Genomic DNA, 19,875 nt, shown 5'->3' with positions numbered 1-19,875 from the left:
GGGATATGGGCGTTGCTGGCTAGGCCAGCATTTATTGCCCATCCCTAATTGCCCTTGAGAAGGTGGTGGTGAACTGCCTTCTTGAACCGCTGCAGTCCATGTGAGGTAGGTACACCCACAGTGCTGTTAGGAAAGGAGTTCCAGGATTTTGACCCAGCGACAGTGAAGGAATAATGATATAGTTCCAAGTCAGGATGGTGTGTGATTTGGAGGGGAACTTTCAGGTGGTGGTGTTCCCATGCATCTGCTGTCCTTGTCCTTGTGGGCGGTAGTGGCTGCGGGTTTGGAAGGTGCTGTCTAAGGAGCCTTGGTGCGTTGCTGCAGCGCATCTTGAGATGGTACACACTGTTGCCATTGTGCGTCGGTGGTGGAGGGAGTGAATGTTTGTGGATGGGGTGTCAATCAAGCGGGCTGCTTTGTCCTGGATGGTATCGAGCTTCTTGAGTGTTGTTGGAGCTGCACCCATCCAGGCAAGTGGAGAGTATTGCGTCGCACTCCTGATTTGTGCCTTGTAGATGTTGGACGGGCTTTCGGGAGTCAGGAGGTGAGTTACTTGCTGCAGGATTCCTAGCCTCTGACCTGCTCTTGTAGCCACGGTATTTATATGGCTGGTCCAGTTCAGTTTCTGGTCAATGGTAGCCCCTAGGATGTTGATAGTGGGGATTCAGTGATGGTAATGCCATTGAATGTCAAGGGGAGATGGTTAGATTCTCTCTTGTTGGAGATGGTCGTTGCCTGGCACTTGTGTGGCGCGTATGTTACTTGCCACTTATCAGCCCAAGCCTGAATATTGTCCAGATCTTGTTGCATTTCTGCATGGACTGCTTCAGTATCTAAGGAGTCAGGAATGGTGCTGAACATTGTGCAATGATCAGCGAACATCCCCACTTCTGACCTTATGATTGAAGGAAGGTCATTGATGATGCAGCTGAAGATGGTTGGGCCTAGGATGCTACCGTGAGGAACTCCTGCAGTGATGTCCTGGAGATGATTGACCTCCAACAACCACAACCATCTTCCTTTGTGTTAGGTATGACTCCAACCAGTGGAGAGTTTTCCCCCGATTTCCATTGACTTCAGTTTTGCTAGGGCTCCTTGATGCAATACTGTGCGATCAGATTTTCAATACTTGTGGGGCTGAAAACAAAGATAAACTGGCTGAACCTGGATCCTGACATGAGACTGAAGCTCTCTAATTTGGAATACCTTATTGGTGTCTCATCAAACCAGTGCCATTCTTCTCATTAATTCTGTTGAGATTTTTTGTGGTGCCAAGTGAAATTGCATGGAGTAGGACTGTCTGTGACTCCACTTTAAATCAAGTTTAGCTGCAGAGCTTAGACATAAAAATTGAATTGCACAAATTATAGACTGACATTCTATGCTATATATGCTACTTTCCCTAAACATTCCTTGATTGATGCTTTATTTAGGCTTACTTCCATTTCTTATCATGGACTCCACATTTTAATTGGAGTGAAAATCAGAGCCGATACTTTGGATGATTTTCCAATTAATTGTTCTAAATAAAAATGGCTATGTTAATAAGTGGTGTAACCATTTTTTTCAGTATGTTTGGGCTGCAATTAATGAATCTGTATTTAGGCACAGATAAAACATCCTCTGTAATGTTGTGGAATGGCCTATGGATAGCTGTTCCTCCAAGTCCTCTTGGGACCAAGCATAACTGCAGAATGGAACGATTCGGGTTAGGAATAAAAATAACTATAATATTGCCAGATAATGAAGTTATTCCTTGACTAAATTGACTAAAACGTTTGGGTGGAATTTCAATGTTTTTATTAAGATTTTACCTGAGGATATTTACTTCTCCAGGAGATTAAATAAATTTAGAACAATTCACATTGTAAATAGTCTGCTGGAAAGAGCAGATTGGATGGGTGGGCTGAGTAGTTTTTTTAATTGTTCTTGAAGCTCAGGTATACTGCAGTAGTCTGGAACAGTGAGCCACTGACCTTCACTCTGTTTCCTCACCATGTGGTTTTGTGACAATGGCATCTGGGGCAGACAGTGATGAGTAGCTGAGATCACAAATTCCGTGCTACTGATATCCATTCTTGCTGTGAAAATGATTTCAGAGCGCATGAATCTAGAACTGTTTCCTTCATATTGCCTGCCTCCCATAGAAGGCTTCTCAGTGACTACCCACAATATTACAAATACTTCACTACAGGCAGCTGTGGAGCACTGTTTAATATCTGTTTTCTTCCAAGCAAGGAATGGGTGACACTTAATGTTTCTGGTGCCTAGGTCGATGCTAAGTGGACTGTCCAGTTTTATTCTTCTTTAACTTTTCTGAAGCAGTTTGATACAACCGATTGGCTGGCTAGGCCATTTCAAAGGGCAATTAAGTGTCAAGCACATTGCTGTGTCTAGAGTCACACATAGGCCAGACCAAGTCAAGACAGCTGATTTCCTTCCCTGAAGGATATTAGTGAACCAGAAGGTTTTTTACGACAATCCGGTAATTTCATGATCATTACTGAGAATAGCCTTATATTCCAGACTTATTCATTAATTATTAGTTGCCATGGTGGGATTTGAACTCCCTAAGCAACAGTCCAACTAGTCCAGTAACATTACCACTATGTTACTGTCCCCTGTTTAAAAATGCAACTTGTTTACTGATGAACTTCAGGAAGGGAATTTATCTCCCTTACTTGTGATCAAGTCCAACACTAGTTGGTTCACTCTAAATACTTTCTGAATAGGGCTAGCAAGCTAATTAGCTGTCAGAGCACTCAGAGAAGGGCAATATATGTTTATGTCAAATGAACCCTGTCAAATGAGATTCTTACTTTTTAAATCACACCTCCATATAATAGTTAAATTACATTACTTTGGTAAATTGTTAGAAGTTGGAGAAGCAAACTGATTTTTAGAAACAGGAATGAGTCATCAGTTCCATCCAAAGCTATCCCCTCAACAGCATTATGTTACAGTTATAATATCAGTGTTCATTAGATAGTTTACGATAAATAAACTTTCTAATAGTGGGACATTTAAAGGAATATACACTACATGCAACATCCCTCACTTAGACTGGCTTGTGAAACACTCCTGGTCGATAAAGGCCCCCTCCTCCCCTCTCCCCCCGGTTGACTCTGCCTCCTCACTAACATCTGGGGACTTGTGCCAAAATTGTGCCGAACATAGTCATACTCACCGAATCACACCTTACAGCCAATGTCCCGGACTCCTCTTTCACCATCCCTGGGTATGTCCTGCTCCACCATCAAGGATTAGGATTAGTATTAGGACCACTGCTTTCCTCGATCTATATTAATAACCTAGACTTGGGTGTGCAGGGCACAATTTCAAAATTTGCAGATGACTCAAAATTTGGAAGTATTGTTAACTGTGAGGAGGATAGAGATAGACTTCAAGAGGATATAGTCAGGCTGTTGGAATGGACGAACATATGGCAGATGTAATGTAATGCAGGGAAGTGTGAAGTGATACATTTTGAGAGGAAGAATGAGGAGAGGCAATATGAAATAAAGGATATGATTATAAAAGGGGTGCAGGAGCAGAGGGGCCTGGGGGTATATGTGCACAAATTATTGGAGGTAGCAGGGCAGGTTGAGAAAGTGGTTAATAAGCATATGGAATCTTTGGCTTTATAAATAGAGGCATAGAGTACAAAAGCAAGGAGGTTATGGTCAACCTTTGTAAAACACTGGTTTGGCCTCAACTGGAGTATAGTGCCCAGGTCTGGACACCACACTTGAGGAAGGATGTGAAGGCATTAGAGAGGGTGTAGAAAAGATTTATAAGAATGGTTCCAGGGATGAGGGACTTCAGGTTAGGAGGCTAGCTCAGACAAGCTGGGGTGGTTTTCCTTAGAGAAGAGAAGGTTGAGAGGAGATTTGATAGAGGTGTTCAAAAGCATGAGGGGTCTGGACAGAGTAGATAGGGAGAAACTATTCCCATTGGCGGAAGGGTCGAGAACCAGAGGACACCTTTTTAACATGAATGGAAAAAGAACCAAAGGTTTTATGCAGCAGGTGGTTAGGATCTGGAATGCATTCCTGGGAGTATGGTGGAGGCAGATTCTGTTGTGGTTTACAAAAGGATAATTATCTGAAGAGAAAAACATTGCAGGGCTATGTGGACAAAGCGGGGGAGAGGGACTAACTGAGTTGCTCTTGCAGAGAGCTGACATGGACATGACGGGCCGAATAGCTGCCTCCTGTGCTCTAATTATTTAATTATTATATAAGTGCTGAGTGGATAATCCATCTTCGCCTCCTCCTGAGGTCCCTGGCATCACGGATGCCAGTCTTCAGCCAATTCAATTCACTCCACTTGATATCAAGAAATGGCTGAAGGCAGTGGATACAGCAAAGGCTATGGGCCCTGAGAACATCCTGGCTGTAGTACTGAAGACTTGTGCTCCAGTACAAGTTTCGCCCCTAGTCAAGCTGTTCCAGTATGGCTATACCACTGGCATCTACCTGACAATGTGGAAAATTGCCCAGCTATGTCCTGTCCACAAAAAGCAGGACAAATCCAATCCGGGCAATAATCGCCCCATCAGTCTACTCTCAATTAGCAGCAAAGCGATGGAAGATATTGCCAACAGTGCTACCATGTGGCACTTACTCAGCAGTAACCTGCTCACCGATGCTGAGTTTGGGTTCCATCAGGGCCACTTGGCTCCTGATCTCATTACAGCTTTGTCCCAAACACAGACACAAGAATTGAATTCGTGAGGTGAGAGTGGCTGCCCTTGACACCAAAGCAGTGTTTAACTGAGTGTGGCATCAAGGAGCCTAAACAAAATTGAAGTCAGTGGGAATCAGGAGGAAAACGCTTCACTGGTTGGAGTCATACCTAGCATAGAGGAAGATGGTTGTAGTTGTTGGGGGTCAATCATCTCAGCCTGAGGACATCGCTGCAGGAGTTCGTCAGGATAGTGTCATGGTCCAACCATCTTCAGCTACTTCATCAATGACCTTCCCTCCAACTTAAGATCAGAAGTGGGAATGTTCGCTGATGGATTGCACAGTGTTCAGATCCATTTGCAACTGCTCGTACACTGAAGCAGTCCTTGCCCATATGCAGTAAGACCTGGACAACATTTGGGTTTGGGCTGATGAGTGGCAAGTATCATTTGTGCCACACAAGTGCCAGGCAATGACCATCTCCAACAAGAGAAAATCCAGTCATCTGCCCACGACATTCAATGGCATTATGATTGCTGAATCCCTCACTATCAACATCCTGGGGGCGGGTGGGGGTAGTTACCATTGAGCAGAAACGTAACTCGACCAGTCATTTAAATACTGTGACTGCAAGAGCAGGTCGGAGGTTGGGAATTCTGTGATCTGTACCTTATCTCCTGACTCCTCAAAGCCTGTCCACCATCTACAAGGCACAAGTCAGGAGTGCGATGGAATACTCTCCACTTGCCTGGATGAGTGCAGCTGAAGAAGCTGGACGCCATCCAGGATAAAGCAGCCTGCTTGATCTGCACCCCATCCACCACCTTAAAAATTCACTCCCTCCACCATCAGCGCACAGTGGTAACAGCGTATACCATTTGCAACTCACCAAAGCACTTGGACAGTACCTTGCAAACCTGCGGCTTCTACCACCTAGAAGAACAAGGGCAGCAGACGCGTGGCAACACCACTGCCTGCAAGTTCTCCTCCAAGTCACACACTATCCTGACTTGGAACTATATCGCCACTGCTTTACTGTCGCTGGGTCAAAGTCCTGGATCTCCCTTCATAACAGCATTGTGGGTGTATCTACACCACATGGACTGCAGTGATTCAAGAAGGCGGCTCAACATCACTTTCTCAAGGGCAATTAGGGATGGGCAATAAATGTTGGCGTTGCCAATGACGTTCACACGCTACGAATGAAGAAAAGGAAACCTCAGCAGCTTTTATTTTTCTTATGGTATTCAATAAATTAATAGGTTTTTGAAATAAAAAGAGAAAATGATGGGAATACTCAGCAGGCCAGCAGGATCTGTGGAGCGAGAAACAGACTTAATGTTTCAGGTCGATCGATGACCTTTTATCAGAACTGTCCAGTCTAATAAAATGACCATTATACTGCTGTATCATCTCAACCTGAAGAGCGGATAGTGGATGCTCAGGAGACTTTTGTCATAAAATAATTTCAAGAAATATTGAAATTTAGTCTCTATTATACTGATTTCCCTCCAGCCCAAATATGATTGACTAAGATTTGTTGTCTTTTCGTTTTAAACTTCATATATCTCAGCCCAAATGGTCTTGCCCAAACTTTCTCTTAAAATTGTCTCTTCCTGGCATCCCTATAGTCTAGATCGAAAGTAAATGGCATGTTGTAGATCTTGCTAAACACACAGCTTGCATGCATATGAATGCACACACTTTATAGGCCTTTTGAGCAGCATCTGATGGGGGCTAACTATATTTGACACATGGCAACTTCTTACCTCCACACCAGATAATTGCATTGTCAACTATTCAGCGAAGTGGCAGGTGACATCTGATGCGATTGACTAGCTGAGTTGTTCGTGTAGGACTGTCAGCTGTTCAATCAATAGAGTTTACAGAAGACACCCTGATTGCATCTGTAACTAATTTAACTTTGAAACCCCTAGCTCCCCTTTGCACAAAGTTGCAATTCTATTCAGGATGTGCACTGAGTGGCAGGTGGAAAAATCAATGACAGCTTTCTGCGGTCGTGCAATCGTGGGTTTTTGCTCTGCATGGTTAACTAGCCGTCTTGACTTCAAATCAATGAACTGATCAATTGATTAAATTAACAATGATTTTCTTTTGGGTTAGCAGTCAGGGCCTTACATTATTAGTTGTGTTGTCTTTCGGGGTAACTCACATTTATAAAATTTAAGGCTTATTAACAACTCAGCACTTGGAAATTCCACTTTCCCTTCTCTTTCAGCACTTAATGTTAATTAGTTGGGCAGAAGCGTTGGCCTACTGGGATTTGGGATATATTTGACAGGATTGGATTGGGTTACTGCAGCACAGGCCTTTTGCTTCCTCTCTCAGCAGTTCAGAAGCTGGTTAAGTAGTCCTGATAGGTAGAGCGTGATTGATGGGGAAGTTTGTCTCCAGTAGTGTCAGGGACTTATAGAGGTGTCAGTCAAGATCGGTGCCCGAATTACTTGTCACAATCTGTGAAAGAATGTCAAAGAAACAAGGAACTGCTGCATTACTTTGTTTTTTTTCCACTAAATGACCCGTGTCTTAGCTGCTTGCTATTTGTGTTGGTTGAAGGTTAAAAAGACAGGTTTAAATAGGCTGCATTTAAAAAGTCAGAAATTAAATCTGCAAGAATTTTATTCAATTGGGCATTTAAACAAAATAAAGAAATTGTCTTTTTTCTTTGTTTTAGAGAGTTTGATGTGGTACCTCCTTTCTGGCTGAGATGGGTAGTCTATAATTTGGAATTCAGATTGTGCATAGATAAAAGTACTAAACCTACACATATCCACACATATCCTGGGACTTTGCAAAAAATTTCCAAAGCAGATTTAACTCCTGTTTGCTTCTATGAGAATAATGCAGAATTTCAGGATTAGCTACACATCAGTGAAATCCATGAGAAGGAGTGGCTTCAGATCCAGCATACGTAGTCTGGCCAGTAAAAACAAGTTGACAAATTCCACTGCTGAATACTTGGTACCACAACAACATGGCCAGCATCTGCTGCTGTCCTTTTATTATCATCTTAACTTCCCTTATAGCAGTTCTTACCCCTACGCCATTTCAAACTCAAGTGGGCCCCTGTTTCTGTTCCTGGTTATCTGCTTAAAAAAAGTGAGTCTGAAGAAAATTATGTGGGTGGAATGAAAAATGTTTTTAAATTGTGAAGGTGAGTGAATTAACTGCATGAATATGGGAATTAAAGGGGTTTAATGACATACTTTTCCCCCCTTTTCAACATAGGATCTGGCTTTGTCACCTGCAGCAGTAAAGAGAATCATGACAGTGATGCAGATCTTGATGTGGATGGAGACGACACCCTGGAATATGGGAAACCACAGCATCCTTTTTTTGATGAATAACTGTATGATGTGATTCTTTTGTTGTACCAGATAATCAGATGTTGCAGAATGGACTTGTGATTTCAAATAGTCTTGCTTTTCCACACTGCTTTCTGAAGAATCTCTTGCCTTCCTTTTTTAAGAAAGACTATTCATATTTCCCCTCCTACAGCTTAATATGTAAAATAAATACTTTTGCTAATAGTGTGCTTCACATACATGTTATCACAATACCTAATATTGAGTAGAGGTCCTCAGATGCCTCTACCTCAGTGATATTTAAGTACCAGATCAAAACGGCATGGTGACCAACTTGGGGGCTGAAAGCCCAGCTGTTGATGGGTGATGTAAATGCCAGCATATTCCAATAAATTATCTGTTGTAGCTGAAATTGAAATGACAGATCTGAAAATAATTTCATGTTGAACTGAATTGTTGCTTTTCCAAGTCACCATCAATCTTATCTTTGCTACTGTAGCCATGACTGCACTATTTGTGTTGTGATCATAACTCAGAAAGCAGTGACACAAAATATATTTCCCAGGAATAGAACCAAATAAATACCAGTTTGCCAAAAGTATTTTTGAAGGTAGCAGGGAGGTTTCTCACTATAAAGCTGAAGTCTGATGAAGTTCACCTAATTTTCTTTTGTAGCTTGGTTATTTCCTTAACTCTGCTTAACAGGTATACAGAGGCAGACATTATACCATGCACTGGAGAAGAACCAGGGGAGGCCAAAGAGAGGGAGGCACTACGAGGTGCTGTGTTAAAGTAAGTAGTAACTTACTGTCATACTTTGCTTGTTTCTTTACAGTAGAAATATGGTTTTGAAGGCTGAATTAGTAATTTTTTGGCTCAAAAATGCTATTTTTCCCATTTCCAATTAATTTTAAAATATGCTTTGCATTTTGAGGCGGGAAATCATAGTTAGTTAAAATGCTTGACCTTTTACCTCTATGACATATGTTTCTTGCAGAACAGATGGAATGATCACCTTCTTTGTCTTGGTCCCAAGTGAAATGAATTTGTTGTAGTTTCAATCCAATTCTAATAGGGGTGCTTGTAATTCACTATTAATCACTGGTATATTGTTATCCTCAGTCAAAAACCATAGGGATAATTAGTACGTGGAGTACATTGCTCAGAATTTCTCTTCTGAGGTTTGAATTAAAGAAAAAATACAAAGGTGCTACTCTTAAATATGTTAAACATAAGGAAGGAGTATCTTGCTGTGTGGAGGCTATTTGTTATTTTTGACCTCTTTCCCCATGATTAAGACTCACCATTTCTAGTAATTTCAGTTTTTATTGAGCTGTTACCTCTCTCACCAGATTCCTAGTAATTCTAATAAGTGATTTCCCGGTGATTCAGAAACTGTATTTTTGATTGTTAATTGGACCTTTGCATAGCTGTCTCCAGGATTTGTTTTTCTCTTGATTGGATACATGTTTAGAGAGCTCTGAGACTATTTTCATTTCTCAGAATCTTTGCCAATTCCTTGTTAAGGCAGAAGGTTGTCCATTTCCTTTTTGAGTGCGTTAACTGAGCCACATTGTAAGTTAAGGAATAAACAGTTTAATCAATCTGGTTCCCCAGCTTATAGTCATCTTTCTATTCTATACAATTACTGCAATGAATTCCATCATGAATTAAAAACTTGTATCATGCCCTCATTCCAGTAGCATTTTATTCAGTGAGAAGTGAATTTGTTCCTTCACTCTTTCCCTAGCTCCTAAAGATCTGCAAACATGCTAGTTGCACTGCTATGAATCTTCACAATCTTCCGCTAGCACAAAATAATTGTTTTATGTGTGAATTTTAAATTCTTAGATCCTTGACTGCAACAGTAATCTGCATTTCTAAATAAAAGACAATGTTGTTAACAAGTATGGTATTAACTAGGATGTATTACTTTTGCAGTGGTGGAACCCCGAGCAACAGAATAACACCAGAATTTTCCAAATGGGCTAATGATGGTAGGTAGTTAGACAAGGTGAAGATTCAATTTCATAGGAGTTATTTAAGTCCATGTTATATTCCCATTTAGCTATGCCGACAAGTGAGCCACCAGACTCGAGAACTGACTATTTTGATCTTATTGTAGTCCAGAAATTGTTACGGGGCAGGGATGTATTGATGTGGGTAATCTGGGAGGGATTGCTCACTCAATAGGGTTAGGAATTGTGGAGAAAGAGAACCTAGGTGAAGGAAGAACCTGCACTTACCTAGCACACTTTTGTGTCTTCAGGAGATCCTAAAGTGCTCAATGCATTTTGGGGTTTTTATTGATCCTTTTTCCACAGAAAGGATTTTGAAAACAAGTTGTATTTAAGGGTGTTTATTCGCTCAAAGATACTGAAATGAGATGTAGTTAAAATGCTAATGAGAAGGACTTTGATATAGTTTCCCCCAAGACTGTAAATAATCAGCAATTGTCTCTGCAATTGCTTAACAACTTACACCTGTTGTGTTGTAAAGTCCTGGCCCTAGAAGCTGGGCAGGAGTTGTCCAGTGTAGGGCCTCTTATTGAGTTGGGAACACAAGAGTGTAAAATAACAATGGTAGTGACACAGTCAGGCAGCTGATCAGGTCTTTAAACAGAAAGCTGCAAGAGCACACTTTTGTTGGGTTCAGAAAGAGAATGCCCAAAGGTATTTTGGAATTATTTTGTTTAAGCCAAGTGAGGTGACCCATTGATGTAGGGAAGCATAGTGTATTCATTAGTTTTGTGTTAAACTGATTGAATTATGTATCATTGTAACTGTTTTTTCTGTATATTCACTTGCAGTGAAATAAAGCAGCTTAACAATTTGCATTTGGCTTCACCTTATCAGGTGTTTTCTTGGTCAATCTTTGAAAGATTAGAGCGGCACATTGGGTCATGTGCAAAAGACATGAATATCCAGCTTGGACCATTAAGGGGTATTCTTGTTGTGCCCCTGGGTGATGGTATCATATACTTATATTTAGGACAGGAAAACATTTACATGAGTGACTGATGCCATTGAACCCAAGAGGGAGTCTGCACAAGACTGGAATTGGTAACAGTGCTTCACAGCAAAGGAACTACTATTTGATGTGTAGTAACTTGTTTTGTAGGGAAATGCAACACAGTTTTGCAGATAAATAGCAAATGAAATAATCAGTAGATAATCCATTTTCAGTGATGTTGGTTGAGCATGCTGACAGTGCAGTTCTCTCTATATTGAAATGTCAATCTGTGTTCTCAAGTTTTGAAATGGGGCTTGAACTGTCAACTTTGTGACAGGTGAGAGTGCTATTATTTGAGCCAAGCTGATATTACAGCATATTTATTTTTAAGAAAAAAACTACTTGATACAGTACTTTAATGTTTTATCTGTTTATATGACATGCAACCACTTGGTGCTTCCTTTACATGCTGCAGTACTTGACTACATTTTTTTCATGACCTTAATGTTATGGAGGGCACAGGTGGGTGAAACAGTGGGTGAAAAATTTGACCTTTTCTGTCCTCTGACTCAAATTCAAATCCAGCCGAGGATATGGGCTGAAATTCTCTTTGGTGGCTTTAAAGGTTCTAAATAAAATTACTTTTAGCCATTTTCAACTCAATTTTTAATGCGAGTCCAATACATAAAACCACTGATCGTGTAAATACTCTATCTCGGTGTACAGATTTGTGTTTTTGTAAAATATAGATTTAGTTTTGAGAAGGTGAATACTGTGGATCCACTTCTTTATCTGATTTCTTTACAGAAATGCCCTCAACAAGTAACGGGGAGAGTGGTAAACTAGAAGTGCAGACACAGAAGACGTGTAAAAACAGTGAGATTGAAAAGTAAGTGCTTGTGCATTAACGGGATGGATCAAGACAGTTTCTGTCCTGATTGACTCTCAAAATAGCAGGATTGCATTTCCATTATCTGCAACAACAGTTTCCAAGTTGTTTAGTATCGATGCTTTTTCAGGGTAGAGTGGAGCAGTTGCATTGCAATTTTCAATAATCTATTAAATGTACATTCTGTAGCAGATAATTAGAATTATGTTGTTTGAGAGGTGCAGTAGCATTTTTCTGCAATTATTTTTATACAGAAACACTATAAAACCCTCTTCTCTGTATGTCTCAGATTGCTACAGGAGAGTGCTTTAAAACTTAAGGTGAGGGGCTGAGCAATTCTGAAGTCTCAAAAAATATTGCAAATAGTAAGTGAGACCTGTCTAGATTTTTCTACTGCTGAGGGATTTGCCAAACATTTTGGTAACTTTTATGTTGTATATTCTGTTGGTCTAGCAATTTCCAAGAGATCTTGCTGTTGGGGAAAATTCTTGCAAGGAAACTTCATTGCCTGTTATGAGGCCTTTTATTTGTGTGGCCCCAACAAATTGATTATTTTCTCTACAATTTTCTCCATATAACTGCACAATATTCCTTAATTACCTTTTTTTTTAGGTGTTTTGGTTGGTAAACTGCTTACTTTTCAGAAATCTTTGGCCCTTTAAAAAAATTCTACTGTGCTTGTCCAGATAACAAGATAATCTATCACTAGGCTTCTTTAGATGACCATGAAAATATGAAAAAAAGAAGCATGGGTCAATAGAAAAAATGGTGGGAAAGTAAAAAATAAATGTTAGCTAGTTTCTGTTGGTATAATCAGTTATATTCCAGTTAACCACTGGACGTTTAAGAAAATAGATTTTTGGAAGAGATCGTAGGTGACAACAGAGTTTTCAGAGAGGAAAGGCAGATTAGAGATAGGGTAGTATTTGGAGAAGAATGATGGGTTTGGATTGGACTTTTTGAAGAAAAGTTATTGATTACAGATTTGAAATGAAGAAAGATGGTGTCTGAGACAAAGGAGCCATTTGCAGTGCTCACAACCATGGGGGCAAGGAGGAGTAGTTGAATTTCTGAGTGAAGGACTAGGAGCTTGCTCTAGCGGAAGAGATGAGCTGGAGAGGGCAGTAGGGAAGAGATGGGAGGGAAACTTCGATTGTTCAGGGATTAGAAATATTGAGAGTGGGAGTTGAAATTACCAATAATGAAGAATTACTCAGTACAGAAGTAATGGGGAAAGAAAAGGAGCATTATTTTAGGTGGAAGTCAACATTGGATTTGGGAGAATGGTGCCTGATACCTTTAATTCACAGGTGGAAGGGATGAAAGAATGAGAAGGTGTGAGGGTCAAAGTGACTCTTGATGATGAGAGATATTCTACTGGTGTTGTATTATGGACGGGGCACTTGACTGTTCACCAGCTGAGGAGGCTTTGATAAAGAAAAAAGGATCACCGCCGTTGGGCCAATTTTCTGTCAGTGCGATATGTCAACAGATTCATCCATACTAAGGTCCAGGGTGGTGAGGGTTTGTTTGCTTCTGCCACTCTGTAATATCTTCCTGCCAAAAGGGATGCGTAGAGATAGTCTTAAATAAAATTTTGCACTTGTATAAACCATCCTTGACTATTTTCTTTATTAAATTGTTACAAAAAGTTTATTTTTGTTGGCCTGACTTCAGGATACCTCCTTAGCCAATTGTTCTTGCCCCTTTCCAGATAGGTAGAGTGATGTATGGAATAGTAAGCCTATCACATCTTGTCACTATCCCATAGATAGCTTGTTAAATGGTCAGAGAATGGTGGATACTAATGAGCGATTGCAATGTGGTCATCTGGGTTCCTTAGTAGATAAATTTGATAAAAGTCTCCCCTTCCTGAAGGCTTTGAGGAGTTTTACATGAAATGCATTTAAAAGAATCTCTCGTGGATCTGTACTATAGTCTATAGTTTAGCACAAATTGGTTATGAAATTCTACTCACTGACATACTGTAAGGATGCTGTGTGGAAAATGGAAATGTCACACCGCTGTGCATTTCAGGATGGGGCTACTCTTCTGAGGTTAGAGTCTAAGTGGTATTATTGAGAAGAAGGAGCTTTATTCAGCATTTAATTCTAGTTATAAACTTGTGACCGTATAATTAATAAGGGAAAATAATATTATCAATTCACTCTCGAAGTTTGTCTTTTTAAATTAAAAATCCTTTTGTAAATTCTTTTCACCCATTGCTACTTCGTTTTATTCCATGGAATTTCGATAAAGGTAAAAGCAGGCCTAGATACTGCAGCAAGAAAACTTTAAATTATCTCTACCAAATTGCCTGTGGCTAGTGCTGTTCACGGTCAATTGGTGAATTCACCTTTTTCTTTATGAATGCTAGCTTACTTACCGTGAGCGTAGCAATTCACAATGGTAAATGTTGACAGAAAAGTGTGACCAAACATTATGATAAAGGGAAGTAAAGTTTGTGATCCAGAAATGCCTGTATTGTACAAGATTTATTTTTAGGACTACTAATTGATCATGTGTGGTGTTGCACAGTGTAATGTGTAAGTGAAGCAGGGTGAGGGATACTTAGACCGAGATGCACCATCATCTGCATTTTCCAGTCATGCATTCTGTTTTTACCTTGTAGAGATTTTGATGCAATTATTTATAGTTAAACAGCAAAACATACAACATGAAACAGAGTTGGTTGGAGTCTCGGGCCCAGATATTTGTGGAGAGCGGGTTAGAGAGGTAACAAGTCTAAAACCCAGAGATGCGGAGGTCTTGCCAATATTAATGGCAGAACCTATCATTATTTTCTGCTTCCTTTTCCTGCCCAGCAGTCAGCTAGATTGACGAGGCTGGCCAGCTGCTGGACTGGGTAACCAGTGTGGGAGGCTATAGGCAGGTAGCTTGGTGGGGTGGGACAGAGGTCAGAGCCTGGGAATTGGGAGGGAGGAAGGGAGATATTGGGGCTCAAAATTGGGGTTTATTGGGTGGGGGTAGTCATGGTAATGAGGAGACAGAAGGGAAATCAGTTTGAGGGACCTGGTTCACAGGGAGTGCTGTAAAAAGCTGTTCTTAGGCAGTCGCTCTGGGACGAGGATGACTTTCTTCCACTCCTGGATTGTGGGTCCTTGGGTGACTCTATAGTACAGTTCTGGATCCGCACACTCTGCCATAGGTGGGGCAGGTGGTGGTTGATGAAGCGAGTGGATGGGATGCTGGAATTTCCGAACGCTCCTTTCACTGTTTGCACTTGGTCGCTGCCTGGGCATGTCGACGTCGTTCGAACTGGCTGGCACCTTTGCAGATTCTTCTTCATTTTGGGCGGTCTCAGGCAAGAAATTCCCACGAATCAGTGGAGATGTCACATTTTTTCAGGGAAGCTTTAAGGACCTACTTGTAGCGTTTCCTCTGCTCACCTGGTAGCCTCTTGCCATGACGGAGCTTGGAGTAGAAAGCTTGTTTTGGGAGTCTTGTGTCAGGCATGTGGACGATGTGGCCTGCTCAGCGTAACTGACGAGCCACGAGCAGTAAAAATCACTTAGCTGCTGGAGCTGGCAGCTCTCACCTCCATTCCCAGGGCTTGAGAAACCTGTCCGGCAGCTGTTAAATTTAAACGGGCTCCCAGCTGCATAGTGGGAGACTGATTTAAATAGAATAATGAATTGTTCTGTCTCTTCAAGACTGTACACATGCACACGGCGCAACACACTGCCATAAAATTGGCGACAGGCCCATATGTGGTAGGCTAGGGATGCGTTCTTTGATTTTTAACCCCATCCCTCGACTCTCTCCAGGCCTTTGTGGCGGTATTAATATTGAGATCGAGGGGTACCTCTGCAGTACAGGTTGAGGAGTTGGGCGATGCAAAATTGAGACTTTACCATTGGTGGGAGGTGTAAATTACATCATGGCCTGACCTATTTACAAGACAGTTTCCGTTATAAAGATAGATATAGGAATAATTATAATAGGAGAAAGTTTATAGCAGAAATAGAAGTTGGAAATTTAAGCCTCCCCAGGAGCGGAGTGGGGGTGTGTGGAGGAGTGTAAAATAGAGTGGGAGGGTGGGGTGGCGGTGGCCGTTCCAGTTGCCTATCTGCCTGTGCTGTCATTTTGCCAGCAGCGGGGGAGGTTGAAAATGGCCCACCCGCCCCAGGTCAATTGAGGCCCTTAAGTGGCCAATTAATTGCCACTTAAGGGCCTCCTCCCGCCGCTGCTGGTATTTTACACAATTTATACAGTGCAGAAGGAGGCCATTCGGCCCATTGTGTCTGCACCCGGCTCATCCGAATGAGCATTTCACCTAGCGCCACCCCCTGCCTTCTCCCCTGTAACCCTGCACATTTTTCCTTTTCATATTACAGTCTAATTCTCTTTTTACTGTCTCGGTTGAACCTGCCTCCACCACACTCTCAGGCAGTGCATTCCAGACCTTAACCACTCGCTGCGTGAATAAGTTTTTCCTCCAGCCGCTTTTGCATCTTTTACCAATTACTTTAACTCTGTGCCCTCTTGTTCTCGATCCTTTCATGAGTGGGAACAGTTTCTCCCTAAATACTCTGTCTAGACCCCTCATGATTTTGAATACCTCTATCAAATCTCCCCTCGGCCTTCTCATCTCCAAAGAAAACAGTTCTAACTTCTCCAATCTATCCTAATAATTAAAGTTCCTCATCCCTGGAACCATTCTCGTGAATCTTTTCTGCACCCTGTCTAACGCATTCACATCCTTCCAAAAGCGCGGCACCCAGAACTGGATGCAGTATTCCAGCTGAGGCTGATCTACTGTCTTGTACAAGTTCAACCTTCTTGCTCTTGTACTCTTTGTCCCTGTTAATAAAGTCCAGAATACTTTATGCTTTATTAACCGCACTCAACTGTCCTGTCACCTTCAATGACTGACGCACATATACACCTAGGCCACTCTGCTTCTGTACATCCTTTAGAATTTTACCAATAGCAGTCGGGCACTTCAGCACCTAAGGAGGCTGCCCTGTAAAACCTGGTGGCCTCCTTGCAGGCTTGGTGGGGGCCCTCCTGATCGGGCACCCTATGGCCCACGGAGGGCCCCCAGCGTCAAAAACTGCCGCTGCTACAGCACCACCCCCCACCACCTAATCGACCCCCATCCCCTTGCCGGGGCCCAGTCAATTTTCCCTAGCATGGCCTGAGCCCCCACTCGCCTTTTGGGGACAGCGTCCTTCTTGCTGGGTGCAGTCCCAGCAGTGGCCCTTCTCCCAGTGGAGGTGGGACCTGCTGCCTCAGAGGCGGAAGCCCCGATCAAGGTCAGTTATAAGGGCCTGGGCCACGCAAAATCACAGTGTGGTTTCCAGGCCTGGTGGAGGCAGGTGCGCTCCTGACTTCTCAGCTGGTGGGTCCTGACTTCTCAGCTGGTGGGCAGGGCCTCTGCCGTAACGTATAATTCTGACCTAAGGTTTTGTAAGCAGGATCTGTGTGCGTGTGTGTAATGTTATGCATATTGAGTGATCTTGAGTTTACAGAACATTTAAAACCGGAAATATACTGGTCCTGTGACCTGTAAAATGAGATAAATGTTACTGATGCTATTATGTACGCTTTAGTCATATAGAGATTGCAGCACCGAAACAGGCCCTTCGGCCCACCGAGTCTGCGTCGACCATCAACCACCCATTTAAAATAATCCTGCATTAATCCCATTTTCCCTCTCACATCCCCTCAATTCTCCTACCACCTACCTACACTAGGGGCAATCTTTTCAATGGCCAATTTACCTATCAACCTGCAAGTTTTTGGCATGTGGCAGGAAACCGGAGCACCTGGAGGAAACCCACGCGGTCACAGGGAGAACTTGCAAACTCCGCACAGGCACAACCCAGAACCGAACCCGGGTCGCTGGAGCTGTGAGGCTGCGGTGCTAATCGCTGCACCACATTGCCGCCCTTTGTTTGCTGTTTGTTGTCATACAATTTGTCGCACTACTGCATAGAGTTGGCATAATTTAGTACTGCACACCTAGTGAGTCTTGATAATAATGTGGAAAAGATTTGAACAAAAATAATTAAAATCTCTACAGTGATTTCTTTTCCTCTCCTGACAGAAAGTGATGAAAGGACATCTTGTGTATAAGAATCTACTTAGCAACAAAATATTTTGACAGTATTTCCTAATGCACTTTCTATGCTGGTCCTACAAATTCCTTGTAAGCAACAGATATGTGGCTAAACGGTCTCAATCAATAGATCCATTATCAGGGCCTGCAATGTAAATAAATGCAGTCATGTTTTATTATTGCAATCAGTCATTTCTAAAATGGAATGGATTTTTTTTTATCCTTTTAAAGTACCTCATTATTTTATTTTATCTTTTACAAGTATTACTGATAGTAATAATAATTGTGTCATACAGTTTTAAAGGGTCTCAAAGTATTCCATCAGTTAAATGCGTTTTTAATGCAAATATTTATCGAGTGTTTAATTTTACTGTGGTTATTTTTTAACAGTAAAATTGATATTTTGATGCAGGACCACATTGATATTGACTGTTGGAATTGGTTTATTTATTGGCCAACTTTCCCGAATTTTAATTCATGCTAAGGTAATTTGCATCCATTTGTCTGACTGAGGGAGAGAAACCATGGTTATAGTCAGATGCCTAGAGAAGAGGATGAATCTTTGTTATATCTGGTGCCCTATTGTAATGTGTTTGTTGCCTAACCTTGTGGTTTAAAGACTGTTTGCTTCATGTCTGTGAGGGCAGTGTCAGTCGCAGTGGGAGTTGGAAATGTGGCTGCAGTCAAGTGATCATGAGGGATAGGAGGGAATGCAAACTATAATTACAGTCAGGTGACTGACAGAGGATGCAGGGGTACTTTCAGCCAACAGGTCAAGAATAGATACTTGGAGAGGGACAGTGAATTTGATGATTGCTTCAACGAATGAGTGTTCAGCAAGGCGACTGGTTGTTCACTGGCTAGGTTGGTATCGTCTCATTTGTGTTGTTAAACCAAATCTTGATTTGCAGATCTGATTGCATATATTACATATGAAATTGCTGTTGGAGGGGATGGTGAAGGCACTGGCTTTGCGGTGTGCTTGCTTGTCCTGTAGGGACCTGACTCTGTTCTCCTCAGAATTTGACCTTGCTTGATAACAGAGACTTTTCCATTTGAATCTGTCCATGGTTGTTTTTTCCTGTGTAGTGGGTTCCAACTTACAGGCTGTGAGATTGTCTTTCAGAAGATTGATTATATTGAAGTGGGTGAGGTTTGTGCAGAGCTGCTCCCACTTTCTCTTCCGAGACAGCTAATGCTGTACTGGTGCAACGTGTACCACAAGCACAGTAGATGAAAGGACGCAGGTTTTAATTTTGGGGTTGTCTTCCTAGACGAGTTGCTAAGCAAGCTGAAGAGCTTCACTTGCCCTTTGTACTTCGCCGTCTAGTCTGTTGGCACTGTCTGTGTTCTTCCACACTGTCAGCCCATAGCTAGGAGTTTAAAATCACAGTTTTACTTCTCCAAGGTAGGCTGCCAAACAAAGCTGAGGAGCCCCACCTGTCCGGAACTATCTGGTTTTGAGGCGCAGACACTGTCCTTCACATTTCTGCCCACAGTTCTAAACAGGGAACGGCATGTGAAGCCGGGCAGTAGGAGTTTGATTAAGAGAGGCTAATAGAGACGCTGACCATATGGGACTTTTTGTGGATGAAGAGCATCACAGGGAATTTACAAGGCTGTAATATATCTGAAATGCATATGGCTGTTAGTTCATGTTGTTTGCATGACTGCTTTTTAAATGATTTTAAAATGGATTTGATGGCTGTAAATAATTATTGGATAGTAAGAGGCACGGTGGGTCCTATTCGGGGCAAAGAGGGTGATAATATGCTTAAAGGTGCAGGGCAAGGCTGGAATACTTAATGAGTACTTTGTATTGGTGTTTACTGAGGATGAGGATGCTGACAAAATATCAGTAGAAACGATGATGGTAGAGGTAATGAATGGGGTAAAAATTGGTATGCAGGATGTACTGGAAAGGCTGGCTATGCT

At 41.9% G+C, this 19,875-nt stretch overlaps 1 protein-coding gene across 5 annotated transcripts in view; it reads left to right on the top strand.

Moving 5' to 3' along the window:
* The window catches only part of rnf220a (ring finger protein 220a), a 546,071-nt gene that overhangs the window by 459,806 nt on the left and 66,390 nt on the right, over positions 1-19,875 (top strand). For all 5 annotated transcript variants that reach the window (XM_068037013.1, XM_068037017.1, XM_068037012.1 and 2 more), the window contains exons 9-12: positions 7,938-8,034; positions 8,720-8,806; positions 9,956-10,011; positions 11,774-11,855. In XM_068037013.1, the coding sequence (XP_067893114.1) occupies positions 7,938-8,034; positions 8,720-8,806; positions 9,956-10,011; positions 11,774-11,855 (322 nt within the window). The remainder of the gene's footprint in view (positions 1-7,937; positions 8,035-8,719; positions 8,807-9,955; positions 10,012-11,773; positions 11,856-19,875) is intronic.

The sequence above is a fragment of the Heterodontus francisci genome, chromosome 8, assembly GCF_036365525.1.
Source record: "Heterodontus francisci isolate sHetFra1 chromosome 8, sHetFra1.hap1, whole genome shotgun sequence".
NCBI classification, from domain to species: domain Eukaryota; kingdom Metazoa; phylum Chordata; class Chondrichthyes; order Heterodontiformes; family Heterodontidae; genus Heterodontus; species Heterodontus francisci.
This window is presented reverse-complemented; position numbering and strand designations above follow the sequence as displayed.